A 25,706-nucleotide genomic window follows, 5' to 3' on the forward strand; every position below is an offset into this window, starting at 1 on the left:
TTCAATAAAAAACGAGGGAGAGAAAGAGGTCTCTCTTAATGGTATACTACAGCAGAAGTAGAAAAACAAAGGGGGGAAAAGAAATGATAATTGTTTTCTCTAAGGCTATTATCTAATGCGAAAGCAAATAGTCAGTCTGGAAATGAGCTAACAGAAGGGGATTAGAGAGATCTGAGAGTGGCTTGATTTCTAGCAGAGCTGTCTCTGCAGCCAGTGATGAGACACAGGCAGGGCAGCTAGGAGCGCTCCAGATGGCCAGGGAAAGTGGTCGTCTTGGGTTACTGCAGGGCACTGGGGCCGCCAACACGTCCCGAGCCTTGGAGAGCATCCTTAGGGAGCCAGCTTCACATCCAGCCCGGACCAGAGAGAGCGAGGCCGGGAAGCCAGGCCTCCAGCCCGCCAGCGCATCCCTGTGAGCCCGGTCTGCCCATTGTTAACATATACTTGACCCCCCGTGACCCCCCGCATGACACAGATGTCTTCCACCTCCACCACCCGCCTAGCATCCCTACCCCCACCCCCCGCACCTGGTCGCAGCCAAGCCGCCGCCTCCCTCCCGAGCGGCCGCGGCGCCCCCGGGTGCGGGCGCGCGCCGCAGCCGACCTGGTGCGGGCGCTGTGGGCGCTGTGCGCTGCGCGCGGCGCTCCTGCTCCCCGGCGGACGCCCGGACGCCCTGCAGATAAATGCAGTCGCCTTCCTCGAGAGAGAGCGAGCGAGGGCGGGCGAGGCGGACGCAGACGCCGCCTGTGACAGTGGCAATCCCCTGCGCCCCACATCACATTTGTCTGCCACAGCAGCAACAACAGAGAGGAGCGGAGGGAGGGAGCAAGGCGGGGAGGAGGGGGAGCTGAGCTCGGCGCGCGCCGGGCTCCGCGTCGCAGCCTGCGTCTGCCTGGCGTCCGCCACCCCGGGCTCCTCGCCCCGCAGCTCGCTGTGCAAGGCGGCTGCAGGCGACCGGCAAGACTAGGCGGTCAGTCTCTGGGCGAGCGCGTGTGGGCGAGTGACCCCGAACATTCTGGCATCGCGAGGGAAGCGGCGCCGCGCCCTGGTCCTCTGGCCCCGCCGGCCCGCACCGACCGCTGGAAGTTTTATTTGCAGCTGGGAGCCCGCGGCGGATGGTGGGACTCTCCAGCCCTGTGCAGTGTAAGTGCCAACGGGCGAGCTGGGTCGGCGGGCGGGCTGGAGAGCGGGTGGCTGGGACCGGCCTCGGGCTGGTACAGTTAATTACTTTGCCGATGACCGTCAGCATCGTTTGGATTAATTGGACCGAGAGGCTCTAGGCTGAACTTGACGCTCAACTAGAGTAGGGTCGCGTAGCAGGGCAAAGAAGAACATCGAGGTTTCTGGAGTCTGCGATGACACTGAACTTCGCGGACCAGACAAGACACGTTTCCCTCCGTGTTTGCTTTAGATTCCCCGCACTCTTTTTATTTTAATTTAATTTATTTTTTCATCAAAGGAGAACAGAAAGATAAGCATGTCTCCTTCGACTAAACAACTGGTCAATTGGTCCACGATGTGTTTGGCAGGTGGCTCTAAGCTGGCATCTTGGGTTTTTAAAACTGGAAGCGAAAGGCTTGTTTTCATGGTGGACACCTTAGTCCTAGGAGCAAGATGAAGAATCCTGACTTGGTTCTGGGCTACAATTTGGGTAGAAGTCCTGTTAGCTGCAACCCGGCGCTGTGGGACCCGCCTGACAACTTTCTCTTACTCGGGTATTTGGGGTGATTTGATGGGAAAACCCACAAGGATGATCAGGCGGCTTCTCTGAGCCAAGTCTCCCGCCTGAGGCAAGTCCCGGGTTTCGTGGCCGGAGACGCCTGGGTAGCATCCCCTCCAAAGTACCTCAGTGTCCCGCTGGCCCAGCCTCCCAGGTCTTCTAGGGTGTTCCCATCACAGTCCCGACCCGGTGACGCCCGCCTGTTCCGAGCCTAGAGCACAACGTAGTGTAGCTCCCGCCGGGAGGAATCCAAACCCGGGCTGCAGCGGGAGAATTTCTTATGTTTTCCAGAAATCCCTCAGGGGAAGTAACTGGGGCTAGCAAATTCCCAGGTCCTGCCGTTCACTAACCTCTGGGCTAATCTGGAAAGAAAGTCCAGGCTGGTTGGCACATCTACACTCTCTCCCCGGAAGGACCTTGTCCTGATCGGGATGATTTAAGCAAAAAACGGTTAGGTCTGCATACCGCACTTAAGACCAGTTTTTAAAACTGTTTTTTCCTCTTCCTTTCTTTTAAGGTCAGTTAAGCTTTGGAAAAGTTTTGAATGTTATGATTCCGGGCAGTAGGATGTGAACCACGGCTATTACTAAAAATAGCTGCCTTCCCTCCTCCTCTTCCCACTAAAGGCTGTTACAGCTTGGAGGATTTGGCCAGACTCTTGGAGTCCTAGGCCTTCCTAACTCCTTTGCAAAGCGTAGCAGGGAAATCTTTTGAATTTAGCTTTCCTTCAGGATTGGGCACCACAAATCCCAGCGTGCCCCAGCATGACTAGTGCCTCTTGGGAAAATACGCAGAAAAGAAGCTTTAAAGGAATTATCTAGTATTTCCTGGGAAGAGACCCTGAAGAACAGCCAGGGAGTGAGGACCAGGGGAGCTGGAGAGGCCACTCCAGACCAACTTCATGTGCTTGATATAACTCTGAGCCCTCTTGAATTTTTAACTTCGCTTCCCTTAATTAATCTGCCCAGGGCCTGTGTATAAATGGCTGTCCACAGCTGCTGCAAATTGATTTATCTCCTGATAAAGGTCGGGTTGCTGACCAAAGCATTCTTTATACCTTCTGTGTGAACTAAAATGTGTTTTACAGGCTTTCCTCCCTCCTAGCCTCCTTTTCAACATCTGTACCATTTTTTAAGTGCCCTCCGAGGCTCTTATTATCATCCCCCTTCTTATAGACCAGAAGAAGAACTGGGTCTATGCCCAGGAAGTCTATACTCCCCAGAATACAAATTGACCCCCTCCTGTGATGAACGGTTTGTTAGTGTTGGGGGCCTCCTTAGTTTATTGCAGTTCTTTGACCACGCAAGTCTTCTCTGTGTCCAACTCCCCTGCTCTCACAGTTCTTAAGAAAGGATCAGCACATACCATTGTTTCTTAAGCCTTCCTGGCCTCAGTTTTGGTGTTTGTGTCAATTGTAATGTATCTAAACAAAAACACATCCCCAATGCTTTATTTCTCCATATCAATTCTTAAAATGTTGTCTAGTTTTAAGATGATGGTGGCTGTCAATGAAGAGAGGTTATGCTATTTCATTTTCTCTTTACTACTATTTTTGAGAGGGCCAATTAGTCTCACATGATGTTAACGAGAATCTCAGTTTTTCCAGATTTTTTTTTTTTTAGATTTTTCAACCAAGATGAGTGTTAGACAGTTGAACTCCTCCCTTATCACTCTGTATTTCACATTTGATACTTTATTAGTTTATTCTTTGAAAAGATAGAATTCTAACAAAATTACCAAGGAATCATTCTTGGCACACAGAAATTGAATTTTAACTAAGCTCATGCTATGAGAAGAACTTCATGAACTTTGTATTAAAAACATTTGTTTAACCATTAATTGGAAACTATGTAGAACATGTAGACTGCAGCCCCCTTTATTTGAAAAACTAGATACTATGTGGGAGAATTTCATTATGCAATTTTTGCTGGTGTCTCATCTAATAAAAGAAGCAGAGAGAACACCTGGATTTTTTTCTCTATCTCTAATATTTGGACAACTCAAAGCATTGCAGAAGTCTTTGAAATGGCATTTTTCTTTGTTGACTAAGTCTCTTTCACCCACCAATACCTGCTAATGACTTGATTTTTGAAGTGGTCTTTGCAAGGACCTTCCTAATAAGAAGTTTTCTACCTTCAGTGCAGTGGAAACTGCCCTGCTAAATGACAACTCCTTGGAAAAATAAGGAGAGCAACCTTTGAGTTACAGAGGACTAACTGCTTTGTAATATTTACCAGTCCTTTTCTGAAAGAAGGAAAACACTGCACTTGGTGTTAGTATCAGTGAAGAGATTTCCCATCGAGGTGTTAGCCTAAATATTTTTGGGTAAACTCTTTATACGCTGTAAAGAACATCACAAATTTCAGGTGCAGTTATAATTTATTTTATTGTAAAATAGAGGCTTAGCTACCCCCTTCTTTTTTAAAATATTGAAAGGGGATCACGAGAAAGAAATGCTTCCATTAAGAATGCTGGTCAGTGGTTGTCAGTTTAGGACATTCTTCACTGTCAAATCCTGTTTCTCACTTCTTTGATATGAACATCAGCTGACAGGCACTGAATGCAAAGCCTTCTTCATTGAGGTTTTATGCAGGCAACATAGCCCCTCATAGCAAAGCAGTCTGAAAAATTGGCACCTGCACGATTTGCATGTGAAAAAAAACCAAGTCAGTTGCATTTTGCTGGAGTTGATTACTGTAAGTTATGTAAGAGGGAAAGGCTATTTGTTTGTTGCTGTTTGGGCATTTAAAGTTTCCTTATTTTGTGGATACCTTATTCATTATATTGTGATCTTTGGTCTTTATTGATAGCAAAACCAGGGCGAATTGAGCTTTTGTCTTGTAGAAGTTATTTATTATGGAATGGAGTAATTTTAATCCACAAGCTTACAAATGTCATTTAGATTCAGTTAAAAATTTAAAATGTAACTTGGAAGAAGGTTTTGAGAGTAATCTATTAAAAGTTAAGTAAATGTGTACAGCTGGGCTAACGGGAGTATCACTTGACAAACAGTCTAGGATTTTAATAGTTATAGATCTCAGTACCAATTCAAAAGCCCCAAGAATATAGACAAACATTTCAAACTTCTAAACGGGGGGTGGGGGGGGGGGCTATTTCTCCTTGTTTTACTTGTTAAACTGTCACCTATATGACCTTTCCAAAATTATATCTGACCCTCTTTATATAAACCAACAAGTAAATGTTAAATCAGCTACAAAACCCTTTGTGAACCTCAGACTATTATCCATCAAAGAAGACATTTTATCCAGTGTAAGCTATTTAGTATTATCTAAAGAGACACCTTCCAATTTCACCTTTTTACAGCCATTAATATAAGAGTTCCTAAATTGTGTTTAAAGAACAGTGAACATTTTATTAAAGCAAACATTAGTTCAGTTTAATGGAGGTAATTGTAAATGATAAGACAGAACAGGTTATCTCTGTGTTGTTTAAACAGAAGGAACTACTTTGCACCATTTCCAGCAGCCATCTGTAGAAGAGAAGGGGTTGCACCTGTCTGTCCACACTAATTATAGATTAAGGCCAAAAGAAATGAAATTCGAGGAGGTTTTCAGCTAATGCAATCCATACACTTTATTGTGAATGTGTTCTATATAAAGAGGATGGCGGTTGAGTTGTGAGTAAATAAATTGCTGTGTAGCTGCTGGACACTTTGTCTTGGAGCACAATCCTGCTGCATTAACCTCTGATATTAAACACAAAATAGAGACGGCTACTTGAACATGGGTGGTAGCCTTTGTTTGGCATCCATAGTTACAAGTTAGTGAGCAGTAGTGGGTGCAGCAGCTCAGAAATGTGCGATAAAGCAGCTTACATGCCAGAAATGTTTTCATATTCGGAAATGCGGTTGAAGGGAGATCCTGTGTTAATTTATGCATAGGAAGAGGGATTTTTAAAATTATTTTTTGTAAATTAGAAAGCTTTTTTTCTTTTTCTGCACTTCCAGCTTCACATCCATGAGAAATTAAAGCAAAATGAGTGAAGAATGCATCCTTCAATGAAAGGTCACACGAATGTCTACCACATCTGTTTATAGTAATTATGAACATAATTAACATAAGAATTACAAATGAAATAATGACAAGCTGAGCAATGAGATATTATGCTATAATGGTCATATGTTGGAATTCTCACATTATAGCACACTAGACTTCACATACTCAAAGAAAGAAAGAAAATGCTAGATTTTTATCTGAGTTAGTGTTTCAAAACTTATCTGCCTGGGGCAGATGGACTTCTTGCTTTTACAAGAAGGTAACCCATTATTAAGAAAAGAACTCATTGCAATTAAAATTTCCATTGAGCTTGGTTGTTAAGTTGTCTGTAATTATAGGTACCATTTTCTGTTGGATTCTCAGTCCCTGATAAAAAATTCTTGATTACTCTGTTGCTTTGGTTTTTGCTTTGACTTTCTTGAAACAAGATCTTATTTTGTAGCCCAGGCTGGCCTAGAACTTACTACAGACCTTCAGGCTGGTTTGGAACTCAGAGTGATCCTGCATCAGTCTCCTGAGTGCCCAGTTGGGGGAAAGGGAGGTCACTACACTGAGCTTGTTTTTGTTTTTGTTTTAATTGAAAGCTTTGGAAGCAAATACTTGGTTTAGAAGTGTCATGGAGCCCGAAGGCAGTACACAGAGTGGTAGAAACACTGTACTTTCACAAAACAAGAACATCTGTACTTTAGCTGATCTGCAGTCTTCTTTGTGCCTAGTCTTCAGGATACCTCTTAGAGAAAAACATGTGTGTTCAGAGGTTAAAAGCAGTAATTAGAACTTCTTTTTCATTTTTTGCATGTGTTAATTTTATAAAAATAACAGGTTTCATTGTTGCATTTCTGTGCCTATGTATCTAGTGCATTTTTGTTAGTACATTGTAACAAACCATGTAATGGGGGAAAATCAGTGAGCCTTTGTATATTGATTTTTTTTCCTTTTTCCTGAGTTGCATTGGATGTCCAGATGTTTGTATATAGTCTGTGCCCAAAAATAATGCAGTTGCAGTGGCTGCTGCTTGCTGGTGTGAGTGCAGTTCTCTATCATAGTTTGAGAAAAGGTGAGAGGATATTCTGAAAATCTATGATTAAATTTAAAACATGGAGGGGTGACAGATTTTTCACCCATTCAGAGCTCCCTTGCCTCTGTCATGTAGCTTGGCAAGTAGTTTACTTCCTGCCCCTGTACCCTTCTCTAACCACCGAACCTGGTCACTTTTTGAAGATTTATGGAGAAATATCACCTTGTTCTTGTGCAGTGATACTGGGAGGCTTTCCACATTATTGGATTACTGGAGGATTGTAGCAGAACCCCTTTTATCTGGCATTCATTCTATGACAAGATTTTCACACATGCCCTTCCCCCAGCATGCGCAGTTTTCCACACTTTGTGTTACCTATCAAATTTCGCTTGATTCTTTTCTTGGGGTGGGAGGATGAGTGTGTGTGTGTGTGTGTGTGTGTGTGTGTGTGTGTGTGTGTGTGTGTAGTGTGGGCACATTGCACATAAGACCAGTTTTGTTGTTTTAGGGTAGGTGGTTTGCAAAGTACTTGATGAAACAAAGCCCCTGTTAAAATATGCCTCCTGCTCTTCTCTTTCTCAACTCACTGCCCTCCCTCCACCCCACCCCACCCCCGTTGTTCCTGCCCCCTTTCATTGCCTTCTACTGACTTTTTATATATAAACTATTTCATGACTCCAAGTTTCACAGCAGCTGTGGCTGCAGTGTGTGCCATGGCATTCTGTGGTTTATTGAACTATGTCTCCACAGTGCACGAAAGGCTTTTTAACCAAGCTAGAAACGCAACACAGGGGCCTAGAAACACAACACATCCAAACACTCCCCCCCCCCCCCAAGAAGACCTCCTTTGCTGCATTATCTGCACTCCATTAAGGACCTGATCAGATGTTCAGATTGTCTGATAGGTGCATTTAAAAGTGAAAAGGGGCTCCCTAGGGACTACTCAGGTGTATCCCCCTCCTGACCCTGCTGGGGTGGAGGAGGATGAACTCTGGCCGGCTGGCAGAGCGTTAGCCCCTGCTTGTTCTGATTGATTCTCGGGCTCTGGGTGGGTGAGGAGCTGCGAGGCAAGATTGATTGCCTCAATTTCGAATTCCCACCTCCCAAACAGACTCTCAGATGTCCACAGAAGGAAGCTCCTACCCCAACCCGACTTCTGGAGGTGGCGCAGGTGTCTGAGTCACCTGTAGCCACCAATCACACGTGGTCCTCCTTATCACAATGACGCTGGCTGCCCTGCATTTTCAGCTAGGACACATTCTCAAAGCTCGAAGAGGGCGGGTCGGGGGGGGGGCGAAGTTGTATCTCTCAACCCCCCTTGCATCTATGTGTGGGGGTGAGTGGGGGGGGCTGGGTTTTAGTATATGGGGTCAAAATGGAAAGAGACAGCTCCCACGGGAGGTCGTCCTGGTAGACTGCAGAACTGTTGTGTCCCGCACAGTAGATTTGTTTTGCAAATTATGTGTCTTTAGAAGGAGGTGAGGTGGTGAAGGTTTCACTGTCAAAACCACCAAGAGAGAGCTCTTGATCCCGCTGACCTTGACAGAACCTCTAGTGTTAGTGGAGTCACAGGGCTAGCAAATCCAAATATTTGGGAGGTGGGGCTGATTCAGGGGCACGGTTAACCTGCAGCCTTGATTGCCTCCGCCTCCCAGCCTCTCTGGGTAACTGTCCTCTCGCTCTGACCCCATCCCAAGCCGGTCCCCGCCCCTGAATCCCTTCCCTGTTTCCCCCCTCCTGCCTGCATCTCTTCCCTCCCTCTCTTCCCTCTCTCTCCCACTTTTCCTCCCTCTCCCCTCCGTCTCGCACGCACCCTCTGTTTATTTTCCTGCCTCCATCTGGGCCCTGCTGATATTGTAATCACCCTGATGCACGTTGGCTCCTCTCCTCTCCCTCCCGCGCGCACACACTCACTCACACACAATGTGCCATCCCGACCAGCCCTTTACTTCTGATAAGCTCCGATGTGTGTTTAATGAATACAAAGCGGCGGTGTGGGGGCCGCGCGGCCGGCCGCCTCGCGCGCTCGCCGCCGGAAGGTAATCTCCGCGGCCGGGCTGGGGGCGGCGGGGCGGGGCGCGGCGTGGGGGCGGCCCCCCAACGATCCGGAGCTGATAAGAGCCAGGGAAGTGAAGATGTAACCTGTTATCGGGAGCTCCTCTTAGCTGCCAGAGGGAATTTACATTTAAAGATTACAGAGGGAGAGGGAGAGGATCTGCCTTTTGTTGTGCTGGTTGAGGAGGAGGCAGCGGCCCTGGCCTCCCGGCTATCTCCCATCACCTCTGCTATCCAGACCCGGACTCGCGGAGGTGAGATTACCGAGGGCCTTATCTTTAATTGCGTTTAGTGTTACCAGTCTGAATAGGTTTAAAGAGACTCGATAAAGGGGGAACAATAGATTATTTGTTGATCGGACGCTGGAGCTCTCAGATGTAAAAGAGAGAGGAAAAACTCTTAACAACTTGATTAGCTCTATTTTATTTTGATTTTGAGGTGACAGGGTCTCTCTTGGTAAAAAGAGGAAGGACTAGGGAACTTTGTGCGATTTGAATGACTTAAAATGTTTTATTCCAGCACTTCTGCACCTGTTTTATTTTAAAGGTGCTGCCTCACCTTTTCTCTTTAGGGTTGATAAAGAGAGGCTTTCCGCTATTTGGACATCTATGTTTGGTTTTGCGTGGCTTGTTTTGAACAGGTGATGAATTGATGCTTTGGGTCCCGGAAAGAGCCTGAAAAACTAATGAAGCCCACTTTTAATATGGAAGGAAGAGAATGGTAGATTATGGTTCAACTCTGGCTAGAAGGACGAGCATCAGTCTAGGTCTGGTAGAAATACTAACTATATTTTGTATTTGAACCATACTATCTTTTGCTTGAAGTCAGTGTGGGAAAAAAATGAAGCAAATTGTTACTTAACTTACGAGTGTATTTCAAAATTTTATAATATAAACTTTAGAAGGTTCTTAGAATGAATAAAAGAAGACAAAATGATTGCTTCTACCTCCTACTCATTGTTGAGATAGGTATTTTCATAGGTAGGTAGATATGAGCCAGTGACTAAAAGCCTAATTAAAATTTGTTTAAAGCCAGAGGGACATGTTTCCTTGTTGACAGCAGCAGATCGATGGGGGAAGACAATAAGTTCCATTATTTTACTTCCATTGACTGAACATATTGACATTGCAGGTTTGCTGTTGCCTCAGTGACCATGACAAAACACTGAAATTCACTGGCCGACTGGTCAGAGCGGCACCTAGATTACTGAGTGTCTTTCTGTCGTATCACCCAGGCAGAAGAGAAAAGGCTAGCCTCTGGTCCTTCAGAAGGAGGGAAGTCTTTCTGGTTTAGGAACTGTCAGATGGCATGTTTTGGGATATCAGTCATTTTTTTTTTCAGAACTGAATATTACATAGAAATGTATGGTTATTCAAAATCTGAGGAAGCAACTTAGCAATCTTGAGTATTTACATACAGGAACACCCATTTTCAAGATTTCCTTTTTCCTTGCCTGAAGATATTTACAGCAGGTGGCCAGCTTGTGTTTGGGTGATACCCATTTTGTTTAAGTCTAGGGTACTCAAGCAGCTAAGCCTATGTCTTAGAAAACAGTGTTTAGAGTCTCTCCGGACACAGGGACTAACTGACTGCTCTGTAGTTTCTTTGGTGGACAAAACAAGGAATGAATGAGATGTGACTCCCCCATGTTTAGGTGTGACCATAAACAGTGATGTGGATTTTCTATGGTTTTCAAGGAGATGCCAACAAAATATAATGCTGTCCTGTATTGTCTGGCGTTTTACACACTTTGCATACTCTTTACATAATAAAATCAAGTATTAGGTAGACACTGAGTACAAGAAATTTGAACCACACCACAGTAGATATGGAATAAAGCCAGAAGAGACTAAACATAGTTTTTTAAAAGTTTAATGACCATGACTTATACATAGTACACAGTGACTATTGCCACCAAGCAGCGAACTGATGCCCTTTGCGGTGTTTTAGAACAAAACTAGTCTTTTAGACCATTTTCATGAAAATGTTAGGTTTCCATTTGATCAGCAGGTGCTGTGGAGATGAAAGCCATGTGTAAATTTTCAGCAGGCTAAAAGTGTCAATTCAGAAAAGGAAAGTGATAGGAGAAAAAGCAATCAGTTTTCCTGTTTTCAATTTGTGCAGGATTTGAAGAGCTGTTTTGTTGAACTGCTACATCTGCTCCAATATGAATATTGAACTACTTCCACTAAAAATAACAACCTATAATTTGGAAGCTACTGCAAGCCTTTTGTTAATGCGAGTGGGTTATTTAAAAACAAAACAAAATAAAAAATAAAAATAAAAAAAGAGACAATTTTCTATTCTGACAGTCTCTTGCCTGATGTGCATTTTTGTTTGCTGGTTCTTTCATCCTCAGAAGATAAATGATGCTGTGCACTTAGGGCCTCATCTTGTTTTGGCTATGAAAAGAGGTTCCTGTAGGTGAAAATCCTGGTAATAGAAAAAGGCATCCCATGAAACAAAATGTAGTTCAAAGTAATCATTTAAAGCATGTGTATTTACGATGAGGTGCTTATTCCTTACATTCTCTAATAGTCTAATTTTTTAACTTACCGGCTACTACTGTGAGAAAGTTAACACTATTCCATTGCGTACAGAGCTCTCTGTGGTGTAGTCCACCTTTAATATACCTCCAAATGTAAGTTTAAACTAATCAGGGATATTTTACCTAACAGGGCTTTCAAATAATTTTTTTCATGCTTAAATAAAATGATTAAATTATGCTTGAGTGCCTGCATACAAAGGCTTTGGCCTCTGTAGTACTGCTAATCAAATAAGTTTTATGGACCACATGAGAGGAAAAATTGGATGCATTTTACTGGTGACATTTCTAAGAAAGACATGTTCTTTAAGTACATCTAGTATTAATTAAAAAGAAAAGTCCAGAATATATTTAAAAGAATCATAATTTTAAAAAATTCCTCCTCCATATAATAAAAATGATCCGTGACATTATCTACATGTAATATAGGCATAGACACTGCAGGTAGAAGAAGACAAGTGGGTAAGGTTACATATTGATTCAGGGATTGATTGCACTTGGTTTGACTTGTGGCTGAAGTCGTTTGTCCAGGGTGAGACCTGATCACTGCCAAGGATCAATTAGCTGTGTAGCTTGTGGCTTCACACTTGAGTGGCTAGACACATTCTTCACAGATAAACTCAGAAGAGCTCAGGAAAGGATAAAGGGATGACAGATACTGTGACACATGAACATGTTGATTTGCACATGCAGTATTTCCGTTGATATTTATAAATGTCGAAGTTCTTTAGAAACTTCAGCTAGCAAAAAGAAGTGGTTTCACAACACATCTGAAGGTGTTATTGAATGAGTGACTGTGTGTATACAATCAGACAAAGAGTATTATCTTAAGGAGTGTCACTTCCAATCTGAAGCCCAATGAACAGTCCAGGATTGGGATGTTCTGGCACATCATCAAGTAAGTTTAGTACCATATGAGTATGTTCCTTGGTACAGGTATTTTGCCACTTTCAAGGAAAGAGCCTGAGCCAAGCATGCTGGTTTATACCTGTAATCTCAGGATTTGGAGGTAGGAGGATTAAAAGTTCAGAGTCATCCTTGGCTGCAAAGTCTGAAACTGTCTTATAACCCTTCCTCTGAAAGAGGGAGAAGGAGGGGAAGTGAGAAAGAGACTGAGAGGGAGAGGGGAAGTAAGAGGAAGACTGAAAGGGAAAGGGAGAGGGAGAGAGAAATGACACAGAGAGGGGAGAGAGAGAGAGAGAAAGAGAGAGAGAGAGAGAGAGAGAGAGAGAGAGAGAGAGAGAGAACAAGAATGAGAAAGATAGAGGGTATATCAAAAAGCTTATTCACAAACACACTCCAGTTGGTTAGAATATTTTGTGCCAAAGCCACAGTACTTTATGCCACAAAAGAGAAGAGTTTCCTGGGCCTTTTCAGAGTTTAGGAATGATGCCAGGCTCTTATATCAGAACCACTGCCAAAGTCATGTTCCATGGTTGAAGTTTACGCCATGGTGCTTTTTTGTTTGGAAAAAGTTCTAAACCATTTACGTTGCTTAAAACCAGTAAAATTTTCAGTGACAGACAGACAGGCATAAAATTCTCTTCTCTGAGCCTGGAGATGTAGCTCAATAGGTAGAGTGCTTACTTAGCTACAGGGTACCCTAGATTTTATCCCCAGTATAGACTGGGTGTGGAATACCTACACTGTAGTTTAAATTTGTCACATTTTGTGTATTATAACTCATAACACATGAAGGAATGACAAAATTGTTTGCTTTTTTTGGATGTTGTTTTGGCCAAAGTCTCAAGACAAATGAATATTTGGGTGAATAGAGAAGGCCTATAGAATATAGATATTGCAAAAGAGAAATATAAAGAACACAAATGTAAATTTACCAATGAGCCTCCACATCTAAACAGTGTAAGTGTCTTGGAAAAAGTGATTGATTGGCCTCATTAATTTTTTAATATCTGGTGCAAAGACTACTTTAGAGTGAGCTCTGAGGCTTCAGAGACTGCTACATAGTTGCATTGGGATAAAGGTAAATAATCAACAGATGACAGAGACTTACTTTTTCTTGCCTAACTTTCACATACGTTTTCATTGTAGACTCAAAGTGAATGATTAACTAGCTTCTCAATTTCTTCCTGTCAGAGAACTCCAACCTCTGGCTCAGACTAGCCACAGCTGCTCCTCTGCCTTTACTTTTGACCATACTTTATTTATTTAAATTAATTAGTTAGTTAATTAATTAATTTGCTTAATCAAGTTTTCATTATACAGCTCTGGCTGTTCTGAAACTCACTATATAGTTCAAAATGGCCTTGAACTCACAAGAACTAGGCTATCAGAGCCATCCTGGACATTAGGTGGCTGTATGGAGTGTTAGTCACTACCTTCCCCCTTTCAGGGGCAATAAAAGGAGAATAGAACAGTTTATGCAGTGAGGAGGGACTTCTGTCAAAGGGAAATAGGTTTCATGCTTTTCCTTCACAGTCACTGGGCAAGATCTGCCTGCCTCTGCCTCCCACGTGCTAAGATTAAAGGTGTACCTTACTGTGCTCCTCTTTGACTTGGAGTTTTACAACTGAGGTTTCCCTATGTTCCCCAAACTGACCTATTTTGTGTGGAGTTCTGATAATTAGGAGCTTATTCCCTGAATGCCAGCCTTGGAGATCTCTTTAGCAGACACTGTTTTCTTTTATTTAATCCACCTTGTATCACACTGAGGAGGAGGCAACTGCTCCCTGCTAACACATCCCTGGATAGACCCAAATGTGTGCCAGTGTGAATATCACCATCTTCCTAAAACTGTTGTCACTCATTTGCCCCAAATAAGTTCATCCTGCACTGAGCTTGTGAGTAGCTTTTCTGTTCCCCCCTTTTTTTTTTTTTTTTTGATCTAGCAACCTGGACAGATTTTTACCCACTGTCACAGGCTCTTCCCACTCAATGGGCTGCTATATATCTTTATCTCTTGTTCCATCATCTTAAAATATTTTCTACCTGACAGTTAAGGGGAAAGCGGAGTTTCTTTTTTGTAATGGTGTTTTGGATAAGCTAACTCTATGTAGATCAGACTGATTTACATGTAGCCTAGGCTGGCCTACAGCCCATTCTTGCTGCCTCAACTTCTTAAGACTTGGAATTGGCTGCAAACATATACCATTCCCAGCTAGAAGGAAAACGATCTAGTAGCATCTTGTAATCTAGAGAAGTTGCGATTGTATCTGGTTTCATGTTGTATAGCATGTTTTATGCTATAAACAAAGAAGGACCTAGTATGGATCTTTAGTACCCTGAGAGGCCAAGGGATGCTCTTCCAGTTTTATCATGGAGTTTTTTGGTAGGTTAAGAGTTATCTGAGTTTTCAGATGAATTCCTTAGAGGTAAGATGAAGGTGTCTCCCATGTGAATTTCTGATACCAGGAATAGATTTGGGAGGTTTTTTTACAATACTGTGTACCATTGACAACAGGTTTGAAAGGGACTGTTTGTCCTCATATTAATGGGAGATGGGTTATAATAGGGTTCACTGGCTCTCCACCCACCTGCATAAGGACAAAATGCACTGGAAAGAAAGAACTAGGCCATCAGAGCCATCCTGGACATTAGGTGACTGTGTAGAGTGTTAGTTACTACCTTCCCCCTTTCAGGGGCAATAAAAGAATAGAACAGTTTATACAGTGAGGAGGGACTTCTGTCAAAGGGAAATATGTTTCATGCATTTCCCTCACAGTCACTGGGCAAGATGGTAGCCTTGTGCAGGGCCATAGGACTGAGGTAAAGGGAATGAAGGTTGGATGTAATTAGTAGACATTCACCATTCGCCATATTCCATAGCTCAAAGTCTGGACCTGAGCCACTTGGGGGATGTAGAAAATAGCCTCTTTAAATAGCTTTGTGGGCAGGAACTGATAACTTATTTAAGCAGACAACAGTACATTGCCATGCGGCTAACATCAAGTCTTAAAAGAAACCTGAAAACTTGACCATGAGCTTTGCCTGAAAAATTAAAAATGTAATTACTACTATCAGCATGTTGATTTTGTATTTGTTGCCTGTTTATAAAATCAATGGACATTAAAGTACAGATGCTTGGAGTTTGCCGTAAGTTTCCTTACTTGTAAAATTGCTAATCACAAAGCAGGGCTAGATTTCTTTGACAAGTAGGAACATTTGACTTTGTTGAGTTTGACTAAGGTGAGCACTTTGCTGTCATCCAGGAAACTTTTGGTATTTCCTAAGGAGTTCGTTGTATAGCAGGCCTTGGGAAAATAGCTTCTTTCGATTTGTACTACAAATGGAAGTCATGGGGATCACTTTTCCTTCATGGGCCACAGAATATCTTTTCACTGATGTTCAAAGTTCAGTGTAAGACTAAGTGGAAATTCTTTGTTCTAAAGGAAAATGTTTTTAAAATAGAGATGCAGTGATTTCTTCATTAAAATTTGGTTCCACTGGATGGGATAATACCTAAGAAATATTAGACAATGTATTCCTAGGAGATGTCATGAAAGACTGTAAAGAAGTTGAAGACCTAGCAATCTACGGATAACGTGAGGGGAAATGGAGAAGAGTAGGGGAGAAGAGCCTTGTGTGCAGGCGACAAGGTAGTGGAGCAGGTTAGTTCTGAGATGTTTTAGAAAGACTGTTTGGGGCCTGGGGGACTCTCTTGCAGGACCTGCTGGAGGACTTTAGCTACTAACACTCAGAAAACCAAAGCCTAATGTTGTAGACTAGCAGACAGATGGTGGTTCCCAGAAGAGCTCACACTGATAATGATACCAGGACAATGGCCTAGTATCCTGCAAAGAATGTTTCTAATCACTTTGAGCCTTGTACTTGGTACTACTGATGCTTTCAGCAAAGTCTTATGAAATTTGTCAGTTTGTCTGGTTGCTTGTCATCAATTAGTCTATTTAGAAGTTTCTCCTCTCTTTCCCTGGCCACAAGACAGGAGGAGGATGTGACAGATCCTGAAAGACTGCTCATTTATCTTCTGAGTCCATGCGTGTGTGATATACACAACGATGAGCAAACACAGCAGGGACGAGTAGCAAAGGATACTGGAGTGGGAACTGGGAGTTTATCAACCGGATCCGCTAACCCTTCCCTGTGAAAGAGTTCTTAGTAATTTAGAATGCTGAAACTTTCAGGGGGTGTTCACTTGATCACAGTTACATTCTCATCTCTAGCTGGAATTGTTTAAACAGGAGATCCACACCTGACCTCTCCTGGATAGCAGTATATAAGCAATGACTTCTCATTGTCTTATTTAAGCAAGAGGGGTGAGAGGTCAGCAAAGATGGGAAGGGCAAAAGAAATGTGACGAATCTCCATTGATTGATATGTTCAAGCTAAGTTTTCAGGTGGCCCCCAGGGAGGAGGGAGAAAGTTCTAGAGACAGATAGAGGTAATGAGTAACAAAAGAGGAAATCATGAGACCCAAGGTTGATTTCTCAAGAGTTACATACTAGCCAGCTAACCTGGGTAAAGACACATCCTAGAGTGACCAGTGAAAAGTGAAGTGTATACACCTGGAAGGAAATCTAAAGTAAGTTGATAATGCCTGTTGTATATAAGGCAGGTTCGTAGGAGGAGACTTTAGGCAGGAAGTGGACTCAGTCCCCACTGAATATCACACCCTTTTGGGACAGGTTAAATAGTTATTGTGATAGTAGTATGCCTAGACTATTAACTAAATGGCTCAATAAGTGGAGTTTATTTTTATTTGTGTGTGTATGTATATGTGTCTGTCTGAGTGCGTGTTGTGTGTGTGTCTGTGTTGTGTGTGTCTGAGTGTGTGTGTCTGAGTGTGTGTGTCTGTGTCTGTGTGTGTTCTGTGTGTGTCTGTGTACTTCATGTGTATGTGTTTGTGTCTTGAGTGTCTGTGTGTGTGTGTGTGTCTGTCTGTGTGTGTGTGTGTGTGTATGTGTGTGTGTGCAGAGACCAAAGGAGGATATTGCATCCCATGGAGCTTGAGTTGCAGGTAGTTGTAAGCAAAATGATGCTAGGAACTGAATTTTGGTCTGCTGGAAGAGCATCAAGTGATCATAAATGCTGGGCCATCTTTCTGTCCTCATTAGTGGGATTTTAGAGGGGAGAGTAAGTTGGCATTTAAGCTGCCTTGAGACAGGAAGGATTTATCAAGGCCTGGTTGCTGTTATTGGTCAACAGTGCTTTACAAGGCAAGAAAGGTAAAGAGTACTGAGGAGGAGAGGGAGTGGAGTTGGGAAATGCATTAAGAACCAGCTGCAAAAGAAAAAGCCTGTGGGGTAGTGAGTGCAGAGTAAGAGCAAAATGACCACTTGTAGATAAAATGCTTGACTTGGGCACCATCTTCTTGGGAAGTAGCATGGAGAGTCCATGTCTGGGCTTGGGGCCTTGCATCACTTTCCTACTGTAAAACTGGAACAGTTCAACTTGTATGTAGTTGAACTTCTCTTGAACAACAGACACCATCATGAAGCAAATCTAAAATCAATGTATAAAAGAAAAACAGAAAAGAAAGAAAGAAAAGAACAGATGTCCTAGGCTAGGGGAGGCCACGAGCCTTGGGAAAACTGTTCCTCTGGAGTTGGCCCTGTTGTGATGGGTCTGATGTAGTGGCTGGTTGGGAAGGCATGGAGGCCAAGACCAAGCAGTCTACTTGTATTAGTTCATTTATTGTAGTTCATCGCTTTGTTTGCCATGTGGGGATTGAATTCAGGGGTTTGTGCATAGTAAGCCAGCATTCAATCAGTGAGCTACAACTCCAGCCTCTTGTTTCAGCAGTTTAGATTTTAGATACTATAGAAGGGTGATCATAGTTGGGTTAAAAAGATGACAAGGAAGAGCCAGATGCAAAAGGCATTTCCAAGAAAAAAAAAAATAGGGCATGGATAGAGAAGGGATTTGTAGAGGGGAGAGTTTAACAACCAAGTTAACTGTCCAGTGTGCTTAGCTTGTTACAACTAGAGATTTCCTTTGGCTGCTTGTTGAAGGGCAGCTTTCCTGCTCTACCATAGATACAAAGCATTCCAGCCTCCGAGAAGAGCTGGGGAGTCATTTAGATCTTTTGACCCAAGGACTTCTCAAGGTTCCGGCTATCTTTGGGAGGAGGAGACAGGACTACCAAGTGGTAGGTGTGGTTACACAGGTGGTTTTCTTTAGGTCTTTTCCTCTGGTGGATTTGGCTTCCTGATCCTCTTTCAGAAGTTTGTAATCGTCCTCTCTATAGATGTCTTCTGTCTACTCGGGAGAGTAAGAAGTGATCAGGCCTGCTGAGCTATTAGCCTCCTATTCTGCAAAAGCCACCTCTGTTTTACCTGTTTTTACGTATGACAAACATTGAAATTTAGTACTTGATACAATATAAAACTTCTTTCAGCACTAACATTGCATAGTGGTGAGAAGATAGAGAGGACAAGATAGTGAGGTGACAATCAGTTGACAGGAATAGGGATAATCTTGGAAATGAGCACATATCAGAATCCAGACTCTGTGGTCTTCTGGATGAGGCAAGAGTAGCTTTCCTGTGAGGTCTTTGAACCTAGCTTCATCTCTTTAATGTGATGTGCATTGTCTATAGACCAAATACATTTTCCTGCAGTAATGCTTTTCAGGCCTTCTTTAATCAAGAACAAATATGCATTAAAATATTGTTGCTAGAAATAGAAATTAATCTTGTTATATCTTTATAATCAACAGATAGTGAACTTAATATAGTAGCATGTATGGACCATGGCTTCTACTTTAAAATGGAGGCTTCCTAATAAAAAAACAGAGTAATTCTTTTGGTAGGCTAAAAGACAGTAGTAAACTTTATACATTTGTTGTTAAATTGCTCTGTACCTTCCTGCAGTTAAGAGAATTTAGTATTGGAAGAAATGGCATCACCATTGAAACTACTTATGAACCTGACATGGTGGCTCATTCTTGGGTCCCCAACACAGAGGTCAAGGGATGAAAGCCAAACACAGCCTGTCTCAAAAACAAAAAATCAACCAAAAACCTAGTCCAAGCATGAGGACTTTTAGAATAAAATTTATGAGATCATGTTATTTCATATAGATTGAGACATGAAAGTAGTTGGAAAATATTAAAGTGAATTAATCCAGTGAAATGTATTGAATTTTGGCAGTGATTTTTATTCAACCTTCTTTATAATCACCATGGCTGCCAAGACCTAAAAAGCTGTCATGTAAATTACCCATAAAGTATAATGTAGTAAACATAATGCCACTTGTATAGTGACAATACACGGGTATTGATCCTAGAACCCTTGAGTTTCAGGATAGTTTCCGAGGGCTTCTCTTGTTCTTCTTGGTCATCAGTGTGTGCTTATATATCAAATACTTTCCCCTGTTGTTTTTTCCTTTAATATTTGTACTTATCCAACGCATTTAATTGAGAAATACATTTTTATCATGCTGTATTTCTTATTTTTGTTTATATTTTTAATAAAAATGTATATAATAAAAACACACTGCTGGTCTTATAAGAAGAATACCATTTTCCTAACTGTGCACCTGTAAATGCAACAGTTATTTAAAAAATTTGGAGGTTTTTTTAAAAATTTATCTTTAAGACCACCTTTTGTTGAAAGGCTATCTTGATATATATTTAAAACGTATTACCCCATGTGTAGAAAGTGTGGGAGTTAATAAAACACAAGATCATGTCATGTCAAGGCCTTGTTCAGTGTTGCTTAATTTGAAAACACTTTGTTTATTTTTATTTATTTATTTATTTAAAATGTTTTGTCTTTTTTTTTTTCAAGACAGGGTTTCTCTTTATAGCCTGGGCTGTCCTGGAACTCACTCTGTAGACCAGGCTGGCTTCGAACTCAGAAATCTGCCTGCCCCTCCTCACCTTGTTTATTTTTATCTTTGAGCTTTAATCAGATCTGTCAGAATTGATTTTTTTGATGGATTTTTCTCTTCAGTTATCAACTATATTTGATAGAAATTAATTTTCACTGTGAAAAAAAAATCTTGACAAAACTTCATCATAAAACAATCCTTGTTTTTTTCAAAGGGCAATCCATGTTATTGTCTGAGAATCATTTCTGAGGTATGGTGTTAGGAGAGCAGGAAGACGAGTGTGCTCTGCTTGCTATGCATGCTCAAAAACTGCATGCAGTTCTAGTTTTGGCAGAAGAGCAAGAAACTGACAGCAGTGTTGCACTTAGAGAAGAAATCGAGGCCCAGACATTGTGGCCTGAGGAAGCTGATGCTTAGGTACCAAGTTTTTAATACATCTTTGGTGCTATCACCTGCTGCAGAATAATGGGCTCACTGGTCCAGAACTTCACCCATCTGGGAGAAGGTGACCTTTTCTGCCCAAGGGCAGTGGAGTGTCCCAGAGAGGAGACCTGGTTCACAAGGTCCTCTGACTTAATCTGCTTCTTCTGCTTCTTCTTTCTCTTTAGGCTAGTACTCACCCAGACCATAATAGCAGGACCTCAAAGAGGATGGGGCAGTTGAAGGGGATAAAAGGCACATCAGGATTGCTGTTTTCTGGGCTTCCCCAGTACGGAATTGTCAATACCATTTTCTAGAAACTCCTAGTGTGTCTTCTTTTTCGGTCATTCCTTCATTTAGAAAATACTGGATGGTTCTGCTTGACTTTGGAGATATGGGCATATACCTGGCCATAGCTAGGTTTTTTTTTTTTTTCTTTTTACCTGGTCTGCTTGTGTGCTTTCTGAGGACTGAGACTAGGTCCACTTCACCTTTTCCTCAGCCTCTGGAGAAATGTTTCCCTTTGAGGCTATGGCCTCTCTCCTGATAGAATCTCTTCATGAGATTTAACTGGTTCACCAGCCCCTTCAGTGTGGGAGTATGGACAGAACAGTTGGGGTCCTTTTTGGTGCTTTGTTAAATAGTGAAAAAGCTCACACCTTGAGCTCAAGTCATTTACTGAAATTTCTCTGGAAACATTTAATGGCTAAAAGTAAAGAACAAACTTGGTTTCAACAGCAAGTCTTTTGTATTCTTGCCCCACTTCTCTCTACCTTGGTCCCTTTTTTATTGTGTTCTCTTTCCAAATGCACAATTTATTTTGACTTGGATGTTGTATAGGAGTGACTAAAAATACAATACCTTCTGTGATGCTTAATTTTGTCAGCCTTACTGGATTGAGAAATGCCTAGTGCATTATTTTAGGCATATTTGTGAGAGGACTTTTTTTTTTGAGGATTAATTGAGAAAGGAAGGCTGCTGGAAATAAACAGTAACATATCATGGGCTCAGGCACTAAACTGAATATAAATGCTGAAGCTGAAGGAGAAAGCCAGCAGAATGACAATTCTCTTTTCTTTGCTATCAGACTTTTCCACCTCCCCCAGATGGGAGCAACCTCACTTGGCCAACTTTACATGATCCTTCATGTGTGGGGTCGGGCAACGGCTGACTTCGTTGCTTTAAGGCATCATTACTGGTCCATGGCTTATTACCACTGTCCTGGAGATCCTCAATTCTCAGCAGCTAGAAACAGCTCTGTAAATAGGGGTAGCCACACTGGCTGCAGGTGAAAATTACCCCATCAGGGGAAAACAAGGCTTTTCATTGCTCTTGGAAAAGTTATTTCTTAGGGTTTGAAAATATTCCAACTTTGCAAGTCTCTGAGACAGAGATGTGGTGGTGGTGGTGGTGGTGGTGATTTTGTATTCTGTATGATAAACTAATAAGGGGGTACTTGTGTCAACACCATGTTTGCTCCTGGGAGGTTGTAGAATCCTCTTGACATAGGCAAGGTCAATTCCAGATGCAGACATTTCCAGAATCTCCTTTTTCTTTTATGTGAAGGTTGCCAGCATGGATCAAGTACGTTTATTTGAAGAAACTACTCTTTGGACATAATTGTTTCTTTCTTCTTTTATCCTCTAAAGATGGTCTTTCACAGATGAAATTATAGGGGAGAAAATAAAACACAATACATTCTTTAACAGTGTTGTTTTCTTTGGTATTTCAGTGTTTACCTGCATCCTAATAACTGCTGCCGTTTAGTACCCACTTCTATCATTAGTACAGTAGTAACTTTCATGAAGAAAAACTATAATTTTAGCAGGTCAGTTTTGAGAAAAGACCTTTGATTTTGTTTTAGTGATCAGAACCACAGCCTTTGACTATATTACAGGTGGGAAAGGGCTCTTATACACAGCGTCTAGTAGGAAGAAGGTGGTCAAACTTGATAAAAAAAACTGAATGTTATGTAAATTTGAGGGCCACAGAAATATCATGTGGGACAGCAGAGGCACACTTTCTACTTGCTTTACATCCTCCCCCACTTGCTCCTATCCCTGTGACTATTTTGCTTCAGGACAGCCCTGTAAGTGTAGCTGGCCAATGGCTACATACAGAAAGGCTTGTAGGAGTCCCAAGAGCTGAACGTAGCCACTGTGATACCACCTTAGTCGGGTTCGTTTATGTGACTCTTTTTTATTCTGGATTACTGCTACGTGCTAAGTGCAATGCCAACAGTGGGGGATAGGATAATGAACAAAACAAGTAAGTGGGACACAGTTAATAAAAAAGACAGTAAGATGTGCCTATACAGTGTCAGACACAATGCAGGCAGGAAATGATGATGTTAGAATGACGGGCATGGTAGGAGTGAGGTGAATTCCCATGGCTGGGAAACCATTTCTGAGGTGGTGTTAGCATCTGACCATGCCTCAGTGTGTGCAAAGTCTTGAGGGCAGGGGATAGCTTCAAGGACAAGACAGAGCATTCTGTCATGACTGTCTCTGTTTTAGTGTCAAGCAAAGCAACTGACCACATTCATAAAGTAATGCTCAATCTTTGAATGGCCGTGCTGCACCAGTATAAGATCTGAAGGCACAAAGAGGGTGAGATAAAATCTCTTCCATAACAAACTGAGATCTTCTTCCTAACAAACTGAAAGAACTCTGTGCCTGAAACTTGCTACAGTAAGTGGCAGTCTTTAACTTTAGGTTAATATTCTGTTACTGTAACAAATAGCCAAGAGAAACAGTTTAAAGCAAGAAAAGTTTACTTTGGCTTTCTGTTTCAAAGGTTTTAGTCCCAAGGAGACCAGCTACTCTTACAGGGCTGTCTTGTAACAAAATAATCACAGGGATGGGAGCAAGTGGGGGAGGATGTATAACAAGCAGAAAGTGCGCCTCTGCTGTCCCAATAGTTCATTCTTCCGGTTTTGTGTCATCAGCATCCCCATCCTATTGGCGCAGGGTACACCTTACCATTGTCAGTTGTTATACCAGATACTAAACATTTCTGGTAATGCTCTCTCAGACACAGCTAGAACTTTATTTTTCTTTACCTATCCCCTAGACCTCTTTGAATCTTGTCAAGACTTGCCATCACAGGCTATATGGGCACAAACTGCAATTGTCAGTCACCCTGTTTTGTTCTGCATTGGTGATAGGCCTGACTTTATAGGTCTGAGTCATGCATATATTGGACTTTGACTGTAAGGAAAAGTATCAGCTCAGGGCCCCGAAGACCAAGTTCTCAGCACAAAGGAGATTTATTTGCCCCAGAGAGACAGAGGACAGGGAGTAAGAGACAAAGACAGGAGACAGAGGATGAGGAAAAAGGGGAGGAGAACAATGGAGAGAGAGGAGGGATATTTGTCTCTGGGGGGACAAAGGACTGCCTTTGGACAGTGAGGAGTATTTTAGAAAGATATTTAATTTTATTTGTGCATGTTAATTAAGTGAGCCAAAGTGGACTCCTGATTCCTAGACTTTAATACTTTGGTAGCTGGACCTTGGTAGTCAGGCTCAGGACCAGGAAGTGTCCAATTATTTGGGGAAAGACTCTGGTGATTAGGTTCAGGAATGTAATTTTTTTTTTAGCAGGATGGAAGGAAGGGGAGAGAAGAGCAAGGTCTGCCAGAGCCACGCTTGCCATGTCTAAGTCTTTCAGAGTCCCTCCAACAACTGTACAGCGTACGTGGGGATGGGCATATAACACAGCATCTAGCAGGAAGGATGTAGCCAAACCTGACAAAGATGACAATGTTGTGGAAATCTTAAGAACACTGAAAGATCACCTGACCAAGAGTTGCTCAGGAAAAGATTCACCAAAGTCATAAGAGATGCAGTAGGCCGCAGCGGACTTCATTGGTTGGGTTCACTTATTTGATGTTGTTTTTATTCTGGATTGTTTTTAATGTGCCAAGCGGAATGCGAAATATGGAGGACAGGGTGACAAGAAACACAGCTGGGAATTCTCTCGAGACTTGGGAGTGGGGGAGGGAGGCATAATAAAGAAACCTGTGGGATGTATCCTATAGTGTCAGATAATGAAGACAACTAGGAAACTTTAAAAAGATGGTGGTGGCAGGGGGTGGGGTGGGGGTGTGGTGGGGAACTGTGTCTTGGAAACTGTTCCAGAGGAGATGGGTACGGGAGGGAGGTCAGAGTGTTGAGAAGGATCTATGTGTGCCCCCAAGTGAGCAGAGTCTTGAGGGCAGCAGACCAAACTGTAAAGAAGAGATGACACATTCTCTCTGGAAATATATGCAGTTAAGAGGTATCCTCTGAAGCCACGGTTGAAGAGAAGGCTAAGAGCTGTAGTTTGAAATACGGTCTTCAATGATGGGACAAGAGTGAGGTCTGTGTGTTTGTGTGGGTGTATCAGGAGGTGGGTTGTCAGTAGTAAGGTGGAGAGTATGCATGAGTGTATGCCAAGGAAGCTTGTGGAACTGGGATGCTGAAATGTAGTTCTCAGGATCTGTGGCTTGTGGAACTGGGATACTGAAATGTAGTTCCCAGGATCTGTGGCTTGGGATGCTGCAAAAAGCCACATCCAGCACCATCCTGTTAGAGGTCGAGTAAGTCTGCAAACTGGGTTGAAGCACTAAGTTCTGCCATCTTCTTCAGATTGAGGAGCGTGGAAAGAGAACCTCCAAAGGAGAGTGCCAAGCCCTGATGAATGCAGGAACATAACAAGGTCCTGTTTCCTTAGCTATAGTAGGTTCCTTTCATAAACCAAAAGCCAATTGTGTTTTTGTTCATGTAAATGCATGCTCTTTATCCTAGAAAGTGTTTTCAGTCAAGGAAAGTTAAAGTTTAATCAATCAGGGTTGATAGATAAAACAAGTATGTGTAAATGCTATTTTTTTCTGAATAATCATATATTGTTTTCTAAAAGAAAAACTTCCTCAGATGTTGATAGAAGTCTCTCGAGAATGCATTCAGGCAGTGAGAGGTTTCCTGGCAGTGATTGAGAAGTACTGTATCGGGCAGCTGCACTTCATCTCTTCTGAGGTTGATTTTGACGTGTGTAGTTTTTACATCCTATTAAATTTTTGAAAGATAAACTGATACAAGAATGATTTGCCAAGGCCAGCAGCTCTTCCTTTTAAAACCTTGGCTCAGTGTACACAGGGAAGGGATGGGGGAGTAAGATAAAAGCATTATAAATATGAGGTTAA

General features: G+C 42.4%; 1 protein-coding gene across 7 annotated transcripts in view; it reads left to right on the forward strand.

Moving 5' to 3' along the window:
- Positions 1 to 774: 774 nt before the first annotated feature.
- Positions 775 to 25,706, forward strand: part of Runx1t1 (RUNX1 translocation partner 1) — a 148,942-nt gene continuing 124,010 nt past the window's right edge. For 2 of the 7 annotated variants that reach the window (XM_028779622.1, XM_028779620.1), the window contains exons 1-2: positions 8,487 to 8,793; positions 8,920 to 9,063. Coding sequence is in view for 3 of the 7 variants with exons in the window: in XM_028779620.1 (XP_028635453.1) it covers positions 8,730 to 8,793; positions 8,920 to 9,063 (208 nt within the window). In the remaining 4 variants the exon portion in view is untranslated. Of the gene's footprint in view, positions 1,144 to 4,306; positions 4,417 to 8,486; positions 8,794 to 8,850; positions 9,064 to 10,001; positions 10,022 to 25,706 lie in introns of those variants that run through there. The other 5 variants (XM_028779629.1, XM_028779656.1, XM_028779647.1 and 2 more) reach the window with 4 other exon arrangements.

This window comes from Grammomys surdaster, unplaced genomic scaffold (assembly GCF_004785775.1).
Source record: "Grammomys surdaster isolate TR1022 unplaced genomic scaffold, NIH_TR_1.0 97, whole genome shotgun sequence".
Classification (NCBI taxonomy): Eukaryota; Metazoa; Chordata; class Mammalia; order Rodentia; family Muridae; genus Grammomys; species Grammomys surdaster.